Raw genomic sequence first — 14725 nt, forward strand, 5'->3', positions numbered from 1 at the left:
GCCCCTGTGTCTCGTCCCGGTTCCCTCTGTCTAGACCTATGTGCTTCCTCCTCTTGCCTGTCACCTAGTAGCTCCCCGGCAAGGCCTAGCAGCAGTCACAAGTGCGGGAAAGACGCGGCCCAGGAGCGGACGCGCATACTGGGCGGACAAACTGTTGGAGGCGCTCCTGCGCGCATTCCATCTGGCCAGATGCACGATCACTGATTCTCCCCTTCCTCCCTGGGAGCGACCTTCGTTGCGAGGCGCTCCAGCTCAACCCTGACGCCTGTACGTTTTGTTTCCCTGCGCTCCCTCCCTAGTTAGTCTCTCGGGGCTTTTCCTCTACATAGGCCTAGCTGACCCCACTTCCTGCACGTCCTCACGTGTGGGCAGTGCACCCGAAGCCTGCCCTAACTAGGATCTTGAGCTAACAGTGGCAGCAGTCTCGCAGATGGGACCCAGGAACCTGAACCGAGTCGTCACACACACACACACACACACACACACACACACACGCCATATCTGGCAGGACAAGATCTTGACTCTAGGTGTAGCTGGCTCTCTGTCCCCTCCGTGGGGCAACCGAAGCTCAGACCTCTCTTCAACCCAGCTCCACCTGTGCCACCCCACCTATTCTGCAAAGCAATGTGCTACATCTCCTGGAATTCCAGAATCACCTATTGTACACATGCATAGATGCACGAAGACTACCCTACAGATCACCTGGGTGGCTCCTGCCCCACCACCAGCCAGACAGAGGCCTTCTGCACTGTTACAGCAATCACCACCAGAAGCCAAGGAGGGATGGATGGGCTGAGGCAGGCAGAAGTCTGACACAGTGTCACCAGTGAGGAGAGCTGCTTGAGTTGACCAGGGAGTTTCCTTCCAAAAAGCCCCTTCCCCTACCCAAAGCTAGCATCTAAGCCCCACTAGAGAACTGGGGATTTAGCTCAGCGGCACAAGCACTTGCCTGGAAGTGAGAGGTCATGAGTTTGATCCTCAGTACCATAAATAAATAAATAAATAAAATTTTTTAAAAATCTATTAGAGTTCTAGGCCACCAGGGAAGTCCCTGTGCAGGAAGAAGTCTGAAAAGGTATCCTACATCTGGGCCCCCACTGAGCAGCTGCACACACCTCTGAAAGCACAAGGTCTCTCCCAGGGGTACAGACAAGGACAGGTGTGAGCACAGCTCTAACCCTTGCAACCAAGTCCCATACACAGTCCCCAGGTTGGGTGTGACTGGGGTAGGGTGGCAGGAAGTGGGAAGGGGCCGGGCAAGAGGCCACACCACAAGTCCCCAGAGCCTTTCAAATAGGAAGCAAGAGGCGAGGGATATAGCTCAGTAGCACAGGGCCTGCCTGGCAAGTGTGAGGTCCTGAGTTTGGTTCCTGGTACCAAAACGGAAAAAAGTTTAAAAATAAATTTTAAAAAAGGAACCAGCACAGTTCCAGCAGATTTACATCTTGACTTGGCCAGGCAGGCCTCAAAGCCCCACCCATTCCAGTCACCTCTGGCCCTTTGACCCCAGCCTCATCTGGAGCCAGTACCACCCAGGGCAGGGGCACCTTTGCAGGTCTGGGCATTGGGAGGACTGGATGTTGCCCTACAGAGGGGCCTCCACCCAGTGCTCACTGAGTAGGAGGAACAGGGGCATTCTGAGGAGGCTTCAGCTCCCCTCTACCACCCACTGGTTCACACGTGGTTGTGCAGTCTACTCAAGCACACATGCACACACAGAGTCTTCCAAGTGTTCAGGTTTATTGAGGACATGATGACCTGTTGGGAGCCCTAGATCTCTGGGACTATGGCCTGGCATCTACCCAGATGACGAGCGACCCAGCAGGTGGCCCAGGATGGGGGCTCTGAAATCTGTACAGAGAGACAAGGACAAATGTGAGCACAGCTCTAATCCCTGCCACCAAGTCCCATACACAGTCCCCAGCTTGGGCAGGCCAATGGCACTGGAGGCAGGGCTATATACCTGGGTCTACTTGAAAGTGTGACTTTCAGCACCACCCCGCCCAAAGCCTGGAGGAAAGAAAAGGGTCAACATGTTAAAAGGTAAGGCTTCGTACTGGGGTGGGGTCCCAGACTGGGGTCCTCAGAGCATACCTTTGGGTCCAAACATGGCAGAGTAGCAGGGGTGGTTGCAGTAAGGCTTGCCTTCATGCTGCAGAGAGAGAGACTGTGAGAGGGCACATCCCCCATACACCACACCACCCCGCACCTCACCCAGCTCCACCAACCTGCCTCCACCTACCTCAGAGTGAGACCCGGCGGACAGTGTCTTTCCACACTTTGCACACTTCAGGCAGGCTCGATGCCAGTCCTTGCCCATTGAAGTCACCCGCTCGGCTGCAGAGCAGAACCCCCCCTACTCAGGTACCCTGCTGGAGGCAGGCACAACCACCCCTTGCACACCCCAGCTCTCAACCACCCACTGGTCTCTCTCAGCCTGCCAGCCCGCCAGCCTTCCCCAAGAGGAGCCCTCTAGTCCCCTCAGCCAATCCAAACAAATCAGAAGGGCCAATGGACCCTGGGCCACTTCCTGGGAAGCTCAAAGGCAGGATCCTGTGAAGCTGGTGGAGGGAGAGAGGCACCCCACAGCTATGGGGGTGCCCAGCACCCGGGCATAGACCAGGCTACTAAGGTTAAGTGCTCTGACCTCAGCCTGATGTAGGGTGGAGCCCGAGGCGCCCTTCTCGCACTTCCGCCTGCAGGGCAGGGGAGCGAGCGCTGGGGACCCAAGCAGAGCAAGCTGCGCCGAGAGCGCTGGTTTCTGTGCGGGTTTCCGTTTAGTGCTACGGGGTAGCCCAGCCCGCCCCTTCTCGCCCTGCGGGAACCCCTCCCAAGGAGCGCAGAGAAGAGGGGTTGGGGTACACAGTGGGACGCGGAGACCGGAGATTAGAGATCAGAAGTCTCAGAGACCTAGAGGTCGGGAGTGCACGGGGTCACCAAGACCGGAGACAAAGGGATTTGGAAACAGGTCACAGAGGAGATTAGAGGCAGGGGACACAGGCAGAGATGCCGAGTGAGCAGAGACCACAGGACAGTCGAGGCAGACATCCCCACCATGCCACCCAGGCGATGCCTGGCCCCTCCAGCCCACGCCCACCCAGTGGCTGGCCGCAGCCCCGGGTCTTCCTCTCCAAACCAGGTCACCCCGGGACGGCTTCCGCGGTCGAGCCTGGGGGTGCGCTCACCAAAGTACACCTCCTTCCCGCAGTTGGGGCACTTGGGCATGGCTGCGCGTTCAGGACACGACTACACCGGACCTGGAGATGGCTGTGGGACAGCACAGGGCGGAAACCTCGGGTTCGCGCCTTTGAGGGACCCCGGGGCCCCGCCCTTGATGCCCCGCCTCCGTGCCCCACCCCCAAGCCTCATCTTGGACCTCAGAACCTCGAAAGTAGGCGTATCAGCAGCGAACTGGGGACTGCCCACGCGCGCCCTGGCCGGGACTGGCCTGGCTGGGACAGAGCAGGGGCACGGGGACGTTGGGGATCGCTGGGGAGGAGTGTTTTGGAGTACTCGCTCCCGGGCATCTCATCTGGGGGGGGGGGGCCTGTGAGTCAGCCGACAAGAAAACGTGCCCCTCCCAGGCCACAGGCTGTACCCTCCAGAGTCCTAGGTCTGTAGGAGCCAATGAGGGGACAAAGTTACTTCTGAAGTGCAGAAAGAGCGAATTAGCATGTGAGAATATCCTGACACTTTGTGTTCCTTAGGGAGAAGGATGAGAACAGTGAATGTCAATGCCAGGTCCAAGGGGCAGTCCAACCTCTGCTGGCTCCTTTCATGCCACTGCTCTCTCAAAAAGCACAGAAGGCAGCAGGGATGTCCCTGGGGAATTTGGAAAAGGGAACTTCCAGACAGCCCCTCCTCCACAGGACAGCAAAGCCTAAATTTGGGGACCAATGAGAGCTAGGGCAGAGGAGGGGAGGACACCTCCAGGCTGCTTCAGCAATTCCAGGTAGGGAGGGTGTCTTATCTCTGGGAAGTGCCCAGTATTCAAAGTGATCCAAGTCCAAGGCCAGTTATGATGGAGGCCGCCCAGCAGGTGCCAGGCACAGACTGTCCTGTCCAGGCCCTGTGAGGAAGATTAGGGGTGGTTGCTGGTTGACCCTGGGAGACCTGAGGGTGTGGTCTCCAACCTCAGGGAGGGAAGCTTGGGGAGGCCTCCTTAGCTCAGACCTCTCCTGGGGAGGGTTCCAGTTTAACGTTCCAGTCCTGGGGTTACAGTCCACCAAACATCATAGTCTAGACCCCAAGCCTTCCTCCTGCACAAACCCCAATTTCTCAAGGAGCCATCCCTACTCCACACGCTCCCAGCCCCCCAGGCCTCCCCCTTGCCCTGTCCCACTCCCTTCAGCCATTCCGTGCCAACCTGCTCCTTGCCAGACACAGCCATCTCAAAAACAAAATGTTGGTGGCGTGTGGCAGCACACACCTATAATCCCAGCACTCAAGAGGCTGAGGCAGGAGAATCACAATGAGTTTAAAGCAACATAGTGAGTTTAAGGTTGCCCTGAATGGCATGGTGAGACCCTGTACCAAAACAAACCAAAACAACCAAGATGTCACTTTGGGCTGTTTAAGTCCCTCCCTGCAGCAGTGAAGTCCACCCTCCCCAGCCCCTGTGCTCTGCCATGACTGCACTTGGGTATCCCCATGCCCCCTTTCCCTAAAGCCCACCTGCCTACTGTCTTCTCCAGGTCTGGCTCAGGGAGGGGAAGCTACAGTTGGCCCCATCCCAAGACCTCCCCACTTTACCAAGGTATCATATGTCCCTCACAGAGGCCACAATTCCAAGGAGTCTCCACCCCTGTGACCTCTGACAGTGGCCTCAGAGGCTACCCCTCTAAGGCCACAATTCCACCTAAGGCAGGTTGCCCCCTTGCTCTGCCAGGCACAGGCATCACTAGGTGGCTCCTGGTCACAAAGCCACCAGCACATCACTGCTTCACCTATGCCACCCATCCCCTGGGGGTCTCCTCACAAGTCACAGGTCTAATAACAAGGAGGCAAATCTGACTTCCCAGCCCCCTGACCTCTGTGAGTAGCACAGACCTAAAAAGATGTGGTCATAACCAGGGCAGAGATGCAGACAAATGGCCAGAGGCATCAGGGAGAGGAGCACCGGGCAGAGCCCCAGCTGCATGGGAGAGGCCAGGGAGGGGTAGAGTCTTCATCATGCAGTTCTTAGGTTACCCTGCAGTCTCACTGTTCTAGAGTCTGAGGCATCCACATGTGGCCCCACTTCAGGTCCATGCACGCCTGGGTGTAGAGCCCAGGTGCCACATGTGCATATGTGTCCTGGGCCTGTAGGCATCATGTGTGGCTCCTTTGGGGATCTGGGGTCACTTATGGGATCCCAGTACGCATGGCCACATGCTTCTGTCCAACCTTACCCACTCACGTTCTGGGATGGGCTCCTTAGCGCTTCACCCAGGTGATATTTGCTGGGACAGGCAGGGCAGCCCTCCAGTTCTCAGCCCCTTGCACTGCCCCATCCACAGAAGTATTCCTTTCACACCGAGACATCAGCCCTGCTCGCCAGGGAGCTCCCCCTGAAACCCTCCATGAGTCCTTCCTGGCCACCCCTGCTGTTGTTTTCATTGCTATGGTCACAGGGCAGGGGAGGGATGCCACCAGGGCAACAGCTATGGGCCATGCCTGCGTTGGTACACAGTTTTTCCAGATGCCTTAGGGACACACACAAAGACATTGACACACAGACACAATCACACTTACACAGGCGCCCAGAGACACACACATGCAGACATACACAGACATGAAGATAAGCACACAGCACACACATACCAAGGCACACACACACTATCCCTGAACCCCTCCCAAATTCCACAGGCTGACATGGCCCCAGTGGCGGCCCTTTCTCCTTCCACTCTGCACCCACCCGTCCTGCCTGTGGGTAGGGCTCTCATCAGTGACAGCCCTAACTCTGTCCTCTACCCAGATTCCACTTTCCAGCAGCGAACTCCAAAATCAGTACCTGTAGGGTACCCACACAGGTGCAAGGCCACTGCTTCTCCTGCCAAGGGCATCCTGACTCAAGACCACTCTACCCCTGCCTCTGCCAGTGTTGGAGGCCACAGACACAGAGGGCAGAGTACTGAGAACAGGACATTGAGCTCCCTGAGGCCTGTTCCTAAAGTTCAGCCCTTTTAGGGACATTGTGAAAGCATAGAGACCCCGGGGGACTTAGGGTTCTTTCTGAACTGCTGGCTTCCTGCCTGCACACACCCCTGCGCCCCCCACTGGCCAGCCACAGAAGGCAAGACTGGGTTCAGTGACTCCTGAGGAATCCTCACTGCCCCCACCTAGAGAAGGCAGGGCTGGGTCCAGTGACCTCTGAGGAATCCTTACCACCCCCACCTAGAAAAAATCCCCTCCCATTGCAAGGTTCCTGTCCTCCACTCGACTTCACCCGCACCTGGCCCAGGGCCCACTGAAGGGTATGTGTAGGTATGCAGAGTCCCCCAGAGTTGCAGGCCTGCCTCTGGCACAGAGGTGCCGACATAGGCTACAGGAAAGTATGCAGGGAAGAGGGAAACCCATTCAGGCCCCCCAAGCCAACCTCCCAGTACCCACCCTCCCCCTAGGAGTAGCCCAGGACAGTCACAGTTCCCAAGGCCTATTTTCAGCAGTTTGTCTCTGGGGACCCCAAGTTGGCCAGGGATCTGGCCCGGGTGGACCTGCTAGGCCGAGGCCCATGGCTGGGTGGGGAGGGCTGGACAGTACTTCCCAGCCAGGCTCCTTTACCCTTCAGGCCTCTGTACCTCAAGCCTAAGTAGAGGCAGCTCAGGCTAACCCTCCTCTCCAGGAGCCAGGTCTAGAGGCTAGTGTGGAGCAGTGGGGGTCCCCCAGCTGCCCCTTCCCCACCAGGGCTGCAATCCTGCCTGGCTTTTAGTCTGGCCAGATGGGTACCCTTCCTCTCCCCCTTCCTCAAGGCTGGGCCTGGTGCCCAGTCAGCTTCCTGGAACTAAAGCCTCAGCAGAACCACCTCAAATTCCAGCGTCACCATCCAGCAGCCGAGGCCTACTCATGGCCCCAAGCCCACTGCAGAGTCAGTCAGGCCCTGGAAATAGCTACTCATACCTGGCTGCCCTCCGTGACCACACTTTGTGTCTGCCCACCAGCAGCCACAAGCTAGATGCCCATAGTGATTTCCTGCTCCCCAGTCCATCAAGTTTAAACCAGCTGCCATTGAGCTGGACCTATGGGCAACAGGGCATTATGCCACCACCCCAAGTCCTACAGAAGTTTTGAAAAGAGCCTGAGCAAGATGGGGCCTGCAAGGAGCCAGGGCTGGAGAAGATGCCAACCCTGCTACAGGGTCACTAGCCAAAAGAAATTGGGTGGGGCCTGGAGGATGAGCACAGGGACAGAGGCTCTGGGACTTGGAAAGTGGGGACAAAGAGGGGCACAGGCTGATCCCACCTACTGAGATACTCATATGGGAAATCCAGGTAGGATCTCACCCCCACAAAGACAGTACCAGGAGGGAGAGGTGTCTGGGCTGGGGTGTGTCTGGGAACATCTTGAAGAGACCCCAGTGAACCCAGTGCCTTTAGACAGTGCTGTCCAGAAAGCTGGGGCAAGACTTCTTGAGGGTCCCTGCATTAGGTCCTGGAGGGCCTGAAAGAGGATAGAGGTCAGGTGGTATTTTGGAGTCAATTTACTGGCTGGGTGAGAGTCCAGGGGTAAGGCTGGTGGGCAACCTCCTGGAGTGGTGGGGGAAACTGAATCACAGGGCGAAAGCACCCAGCCCCCTTCCCTCCTCATCTTGGGGGATTGGAGGCTGATGCCACCAACAGAGCCTGAGCCATTGCAGGGGACACCGCCCAGCAACAAGGCCTATACAAACAGTAGCAGCAACGCCCCGATTTCCATGGCAACTCCTGGGAAACAAACATGCCAACGTCATCTTCCCCAGCAGGAAATGGCCTGGCTCTGCAGGCTCCAGCCTGGGTGGGGGAGCACTGCTGACTACAGGGCAAAGAGACAGATCTGCTGTCTGCAAGGGAGACCATAGCCTCTCAGTTCCACCCCACCCAGGGAGGTTTCTTGCCCTGATTTGGCTAGGGTTCCTTCCATGGTTTCCTCCCACCACGCAGAGGGCAGAACGCTGGCCTGCACCAGAAGCCAGGAAGTGGGATGGGCTCCTGTGTGGTGTGCTCTGGACTGAAGCTCACAGTGAGCCACGTTGATGGAAGGGGTCCCAGCTGTGCCTCAGCAGGAGTGGATTCTCCTCCACAGGGGAAGTGTGCTGGCTACAATCCAGGCTGCCTGGGGGCAACAGGGGCACTGCTGGATACCAGAATCAGCCCATGGCCTGCAACCAGGGACAGAGACACAGATGCTGCTCACAGGTCGAAGTGCCTGGCTTCCAGTATCAGCCATGCCAGCCTGTGACCTGGAGGGGGGGGGGGGTTGCACAGCCCTGAAGGACACCTTATTCTGCGGGCGGCCCATCCCTAGAGGGCAGGGGCCTAGGGCTGAACGGTGCTTTCAGGGTCTCTGTCATAGATGTAGCTGCCCACAGCTCCAGTGTTCACTCCTATGGAGACAGGCAGCTGGAGTGGCCAACCAGAGACAAGATGGGGCCTGGGCAGGAGGAAGGAGTACCTACACCCCACATCCCTTATTCTGGGAGCCCCTGGCTCCAGGTGCGTGATGGTATGTGCAGAGCCCCTCGCTCTACATGGGCGACAGGGCGTGGCACCCACTAGTGCATCTGGAGCCTGAGCCCAGGGCAGGTCCAGCACCACTGCAGCTCCTAAGCCGAAGGACAGGTGCGCCCTCTTGTGGACCTCCTCAAAGTGGCAGGTGAAGGCAGCACTCATTGAGGAGGGGCTGTAGGTCCCTCAGTATCTTTCTAGATCCGGCTACCTGGGCAGAGACAGGCTGAAATACCCAGCCTCTCACCTTGGTAAGCCATTCCCATCTACTAGAGGTCACCAAGTAAAGGAGGTGTCATCCTGGGAGAGGACAAACCTGTCCTGGGTACTCTCCTCTCCAACCTTCTGGGCTCTACCTGAGCCCTCGGCTACCCTCATCAGGTTGTGTGCCCTACATCCCAGGGTCCTGGCTCTGTGCATGATGCTGTTTGCAAGTCCTGGACCCAGCAACAGATGTTATATCCCTGGGGTATCAGTATAAAGCCCACCCATCTGCCTCACCTTTCTGGGTTATCCCCTCCTCCACCCAATCTAATCCTCCCTATGCCCACTGACCTCAGTGCTGGTGCTGCTGCCCAAAACAAGTCCTTCTCAAACATCTTTGAACCCCACCTCAACCAGAGGCACTGGCTGGGACCATGGGTGGAGGAGACAAAGGGACACTGTCCTAAAAGTCACATATATCCCATAGCCACAGACACAGAGCTGGAGCCTATGATTCCCCAAACCTTTATTAACAGCAAAAGTCTCGGGACCAAGAGTGAGCTATGTGAAGAGAAGACAGCAAGGGGGCCAGGAAGAGGGGTGACCCCAGCCCTGGGGATGCCGTGAGCACGTGGCCATCATCGGCAAGCTGCAGCATAAATAATACTGGTGGGCAGGTGTAGAAATAGGGGGAGGGCAGAGCAGCCACCTCGGCCACCTCGGTCATGAGGACATACAGGACACAGAGAATGATGGGGCAGGGGAACACATACAACAGGCAGACACAAAAGGGGTGGGGAATACAGAAGACCCTATGACCAGGACACACGAGTGCGTGGGCTGAGCTTGGGCAGGTCTGCAGATGGCCCATCTCTTTCTCCTGGTAGGCAGGATGTACTGAGACAGGGCAGGGCAGCAGGTCACTGTCCCCCACAGAGCCACGTAGGGGGCCCAGGCAGGGTCAGCAGGAGGCAGATGGGCCCATCCCCAGAGGGCAGGGGCCTAGGGCTGAACGGTGCTTTCAGGGTCTCTGTCATAGATGTAGCTGCCCACGGCTCCAGTGTTCACTCCTATGGAGACAGGCAGCTGGAGTGGCCAACCAGAGACACGATGGGGCCTGGGCAGGAGGAAGGAGTACCTACACCCCACACCCCCGGCCACACTCACCCTTGGGTCCAAAGAGGATTCCATAACAGGGCTTGTGGCAGTAGGGCTGGCCATCATGCTGTGGGTAGGACAGGGACAGTACTGGGCATAGACCCTTCTCCACGGTGCCCAGAGATGGCGATGGCCATGACCTGTGGTTTCCTGCAGGGCCTTCCAAGAGCCCTGCAGCTCCAAGGCCACGCTCAGGATCACTTGCCTTGGGAGTCTCCTGGCCCCCAAACCTCCTGGGGATTCAACCCATGCTCACCTCTGCATGGCCCCCTGGTGTCAGAGTCTTGGCACAACGCTCACAGCGCAGGCAGGGCCGGTGCCAGTCCTTGCCCAGGGATGTCACCTTTTCAGCTGCAAGAGAAGGGCAGGTGACAAGGCCACCCAGACTCCCTGGAGCAAGGCAGGATGGGGGTCACTCACCAAAGTAGACTCTCTTGTTGCAGCGAGGACACAGGTTGGGCTCCCCGGTGAATGTGGTCACACTGGAGGCTGCAGGCAGGTGGTATCAGGGTGGCCAAAGAACTCTGGCACCACCACAGCCCTGACAACTCCCATCCCAGCACCCAAGGACCCCCACCTCTGCTGGGCCCCTTCGGGGGGCCACTGGCCTTCCGCTCCTCAGCACGGGCTGCGGGGGCCTCGATGGGGCCAGTGACTGGTGCTCCCTCAGAGACGGGCTTCTCATAGATGTAAGAGCCTGCACCACCAATGTTCACACCTGCAGGTGTTTGGGAGTGGGCATTGGCTGTGGCACACAAACCCCCCTCCACCCAGGTTTTTTGGGAACCACAGGACCAGAGTATCCATACTCTACCGGGACTGCTAGGGTTAGAAGAGGTCACCGCCTACACCACTCACCTTTGGGTCCAAACAGCGTGGCATAGCAGGGTTTATGGCAGAAGGGCTTTCCATCGTGCTGGATAGAGGGTAGTCAGGAGTCAGGCTGCAGACCCAGCTCCCTTTTACTCCTCCCCCCCACCAACAGTCCCCCTCCCCTGCTTACCTCTGCATGGCCCCCTGGTGTCAGCGTCTTGGAGCAGCGCTCACACTTGAGGCAGAACTTGTGCCAATCCTTGCCCAGGGAGCTCACCTTCTCCGCTGCAAGGAGGCAGGGGTCAGGTTCCCATCGGCCCAGACTGTCCTCCTTATACTCCAGTTTAGGCAACTGTCACCCCTTGTACCTGCTGTGACTCCTGGGTTCACCTGCCCACGTGCTCACTCTCCCTAGAATACCTGTCTCCTGACACCTGTGCCCCACCTTTGCTTTGCCTATACCTGTCCTCCTTTACTCCCATCCATGATGGCCCCTCCCCAAAAGGGCCCTAAATGAGCTAAGGGGAGGCCCTGGGCCTCCAGCCTGGGCTTTGGGAAAGCTAATCCTCCTCCCATCGGACCCCAGGCAGGACCCCATCTGTCTATATTTGGCCTCCTCTTCCAAAGATCCCCCCACCCTTCCTCCAGTTGCTGCCTGGGCGCCAAAGGTCTGAGGCCAGCTGCTGAGGATCAGGTGCCTGCCATCCCCACCCTCTGGGGGGATGCTCAGTCACCTCCCAATGGCCGGAAGCCAGGCATCCTCACAGGCTGAGGCAGGAAAAGGGTGGAGAGTAGGGCAGGAAGAAGGGCTGGAGCAGAGCCGGAATTCCACAGGGAAGGGGCCAGATTGAAGGCGTTGGGGAGGAGGGTGTCGCGTCTTTGCCAGCTAGGCTGCAGCCACCCTGCTGGGCAGCTGTGGCACAGGGCTCCCCTCTGAGTTGCAGAGTGTCCCCTCCCTGGCCAGGCCTCCCCTGGATACCGGACACAGCCTACCCAGAGGCACAGGGGAGCTGCTCTGAGGCAGCAAATCTAGATCTTCCAGGTGGCTCTGGAAGGACTGACTCCTGCTCTCCAGGGCCCAGTGGGAAACTGTTGGCAGGGCCTACTTGGCCCCCTCCCAGAACACCCCCTCCACATGTCCCCATAATACAGGGCAATATCTACTCAGTTTCCTCCAGGGCTCTGTCTGCATCAGAGTAGGCAGCAGGGCCAACCAGGAGGAAGGCAGCTTGGCTTCCATACTGCCCTGGTGTCCTCTGGTAGCACTGTGATAAGGAAGCTGTCGGGGTGGGCATCAGTGGCTGCGGCAGCTGCAGTTCAAAGTTGCCAGAACTATGCTGTCCCAGCCAGCTCTGGGACAAGGACTGTGTTGGGGCAGACAGCTGACCTGCAGACTGCTGGCTGGATCAATGGCTACATTACAGGCCAGAGTTGGGAACAGAGGATCATTTGGGAACGGAGGATCAATCAGGAAGCCATTAGGCTTTGAGGGAGCCAGCTCCCTGCCCAGCTGCCTGTGCTCTGGGGGATCCAGGAGCACAGCACCCTAAAATCTTCCAGAATGTTCCCGCTGAGGGTCAACTCCAGCATGGGTTGCTGCGCCACAGGATTCTGGAACCCTTGCCAGGGCCTCACCACTGCCTTTGGAAGGACAGAAGCCAGCTGGGTGTGAGGGGCTGTGTTCCTGCTGAGAACAAGCATAGCACTTTTCCGGGTTGCCTGTTGGACCAGGCCCCAGAGAGTTCCAAGCTGGCAAGGCCTAGGGCAGAGACAGGGCCTGGAGACTGTCCCCACCCTGAGCCCTCTCTGGAACAAGGAGAAGGGCTGGGCTAGCTACTGAGGAGGTGGCAGGAAGACCCGGGCTTCTTCCAAGCCAGAAGCACTCCCAGCAAAATCCGGTCCTCCCTAGGGGAGCAGCAAACCACTGTGTGGCTTCTCCTCCTCCAGTCTGCAGGGAAACCCAGAGGCCACCAACCATTGTTCCTAGGATGACCGGAGAAAGGACCCTGGCTGTCGGCTCTTCTGTCACCATCCATTCTGGCTGGCCCCCTCTGTCCCTCCACAGCAAAGTGGGGGAAAGAGGGTCAGCAGAAGGAGCATGCAGGGGGTGCGGTCCAAGGACCACACTGAACAGGACAGGGTTGGGGGTGGCTGTGGATGGGAGTGGGGGCCTCTGGGCCCCAGGAGAAGGAGATCAGCCATTCCTGCCTACCTGTACTTGTGCCCCGCCTTCAGGAGCTCCAGGAGTCCGGGATCCTGGCCACCTGCTGCCCTCTCAAGCTCGCGGAACCCGCAACTCGGCTGCATTCCCGCTCCGCCCCACCCGCCTCCGCGAGAACCTGCCGGGGAACTCGCTAGGAGAGCGAGCGCGTTGGGACACGCGGGAGGCGCAGGCTAAGGTCGTTTCCGCCCGGAGAAAATCACGACGCCACTGGCCCTGGCCCTGGCCCTGGCCCCGCAGCCCGGGGAGACTTTGAGGGGGCTGGAGTCACGGCTCCGACCGTACCCTGGCGAGCAGCCGCTCCGGGGATGACGGTGATCCCTGGGGCGCAGTGCAGGCCGATCACAGGCCACCGCCCGTTCGACCCCACCCGACCCCGCCGGGCCCACCCGCATACAACGGAGTCGGTTAGGGTGGAACGGACAGCAATGCATTCCCGCCATCTCCTCGCTGGCAGCCCCAACCCTGCCACGCCCGCGTGGGCCGCGCGACGAGCCAGCACGCGCGGGCAGGGCGGGATGGCAGGACCGGCACTCACCGAAGTACACGGTCTTGTCGCACTTGGGACACTTGGAGGCCATGGTCTGCGCGCCTGATCAGCCCGCGCCCTGCGCCCGCACTCCACTGCGCTCAGCCGCCGAGCCCCGCCCGCCGCCGGCCCCCGCCCCACATCCGCCATTGGCTCCGTGTCCTGGGCGGGGCCTCGGGACCCTGCCCGCGCCCGCCCGGGTTCGACCGCTGGGGACGCCCTGGCACCGCGGGCGGGGCACACCTGGCGGGGGCGGTGGGAGACCCGGCTAGGCGCTACCGGCACAGGCGGGCAGGCAGCGGCCAAGCGTTCCCCCACTCGGGTTTCCATGGCAACGTCGAGGCTCCGCGTTGGGGCGCCCCCTCCCGAGCTGCCCCGAGGTTCGAGGAGCCCTCCCTCGCGGCCTAGGGGCCGCTAGCCCTAACAAACACCCAGGCCGCGCGCAGACCCACCCCACCCCATCCCCATCCAGCCCCACCCTCGCCCGGCGCGCAGCGCCGCCCCCCTTTGTTGCCCAGTTTCCATAGCAACGACCGGCAGGAGCAAAGAATCTAGTTGCTGGCGGGCTGGGCGCCGCGGTCCTGTCTGTGGTGCTGAAGACGGACTGCGCGCTTTGGGGAGGCGCCGCGAGTTCCAAAATCAGCGCGGACATCTTGGGAGAGAACGATAGCAAGAAGGGGCGCTTTCCAGCGGAAGCTCCTTCCCACACACTGCCACCCGTGCTAATACCTGCCGAGACACCGGGCTCCAGGACCCCTGCCGCACCCAGCCCGGCCTCAGGCGTTCTGTGGGCGGCAGAGCTGGAACCCTGCCAGTCAGATCACAGCTCCTATTCTGCCAGCCTTCAGGAACTCTGGGTTCACAGTCGCCCACCACCACAGGCCTTTTCTGCCTGATCCCATCTCTCCTCCCTCACTCTGGCGCCCAGCAGGTCCAGCGCCTGCAGAATGGGTACTAGGAACACACCCTGGACTCACAGGCCCTTCTCTGAACTTACTGGCTCAAGCCGGGTCCTGGGCCTGAGAGACAAAACGTTCCCCACGGGCTGAAAACCCTGACCAGGCCAAGTCTGGGCAGCAGACAGCAGACAGTACGCAACCCCGCAACCCTGCCTCACTG

The 14725-nt window shown here is 59.4% G+C and overlaps 2 protein-coding genes across 4 annotated transcripts; both read right to left on the reverse strand.

Annotated features, from left to right (window-relative positions):
* Positions 1-1721: 1721 nt before the first annotated feature.
* On the reverse strand, positions 1722-3347 carry Crip1 (cysteine rich protein 1). Its single transcript, XM_003463119.5, has 5 exons — positions 3186-3347; positions 2243-2337; positions 2095-2152; positions 1964-2010; positions 1722-1851 (listed from the first exon to the last, which is right to left on the reverse strand). Exons 1-4 carry the CDS (start codon positions 3223-3225, stop codon positions 1970-1972), a joined length of 234 nt encoding a protein of 77 aa, XP_003463167.1. The 5' UTR covers positions 3226-3347; the 3' UTR covers positions 1722-1851; positions 1964-1969.
* A 5130-nt stretch (positions 3348-8477) lies between these two features.
* Crip2 (cysteine rich protein 2) lies at positions 8478-13888 on the reverse strand. Of its 3 annotated transcripts, none has more exons than XM_063240781.1 (9): positions 13616-13888; positions 11591-11665; positions 11047-11141; positions 10902-10959; positions 10621-10761; positions 10464-10532; positions 10300-10394; positions 10053-10110; positions 8478-8560 (listed from the first exon to the last, which is right to left on the reverse strand). In XM_063240781.1, the coding sequence occupies exons 1-9, from the start codon at positions 13656-13658 to the stop codon at positions 8493-8495; spliced, it is 702 nt and encodes a 233-aa protein (XP_063096851.1). In that variant the 5' UTR covers positions 13659-13888; the 3' UTR covers positions 8478-8492. The 3 variants fall into 3 exon arrangements, with proteins under 3 accessions (XP_063096851.1, XP_063096850.1, XP_003463166.1); XM_063240780.1 differs by lacking the exon at positions 8478-8560 and adding an exon at positions 9395-9955 and having other exon boundaries at positions 13616-13853; XM_003463118.5 differs by lacking the exons at positions 8478-8560; positions 11591-11665 and adding an exon at positions 9395-9955 and having other exon boundaries at positions 13616-13774.
* Positions 13889-14725: the final 837 nt, after the last annotated feature.

The sequence above is a fragment of the Cavia porcellus genome, unplaced genomic scaffold, assembly GCF_034190915.1.
Source record: "Cavia porcellus strain 051 isolate PalLab524CR breed Dunkin Hartley unplaced genomic scaffold, mCavPor4.1 scaffold_31, whole genome shotgun sequence".
Classification (NCBI taxonomy): Eukaryota; Metazoa; Chordata; class Mammalia; order Rodentia; family Caviidae; genus Cavia; species Cavia porcellus.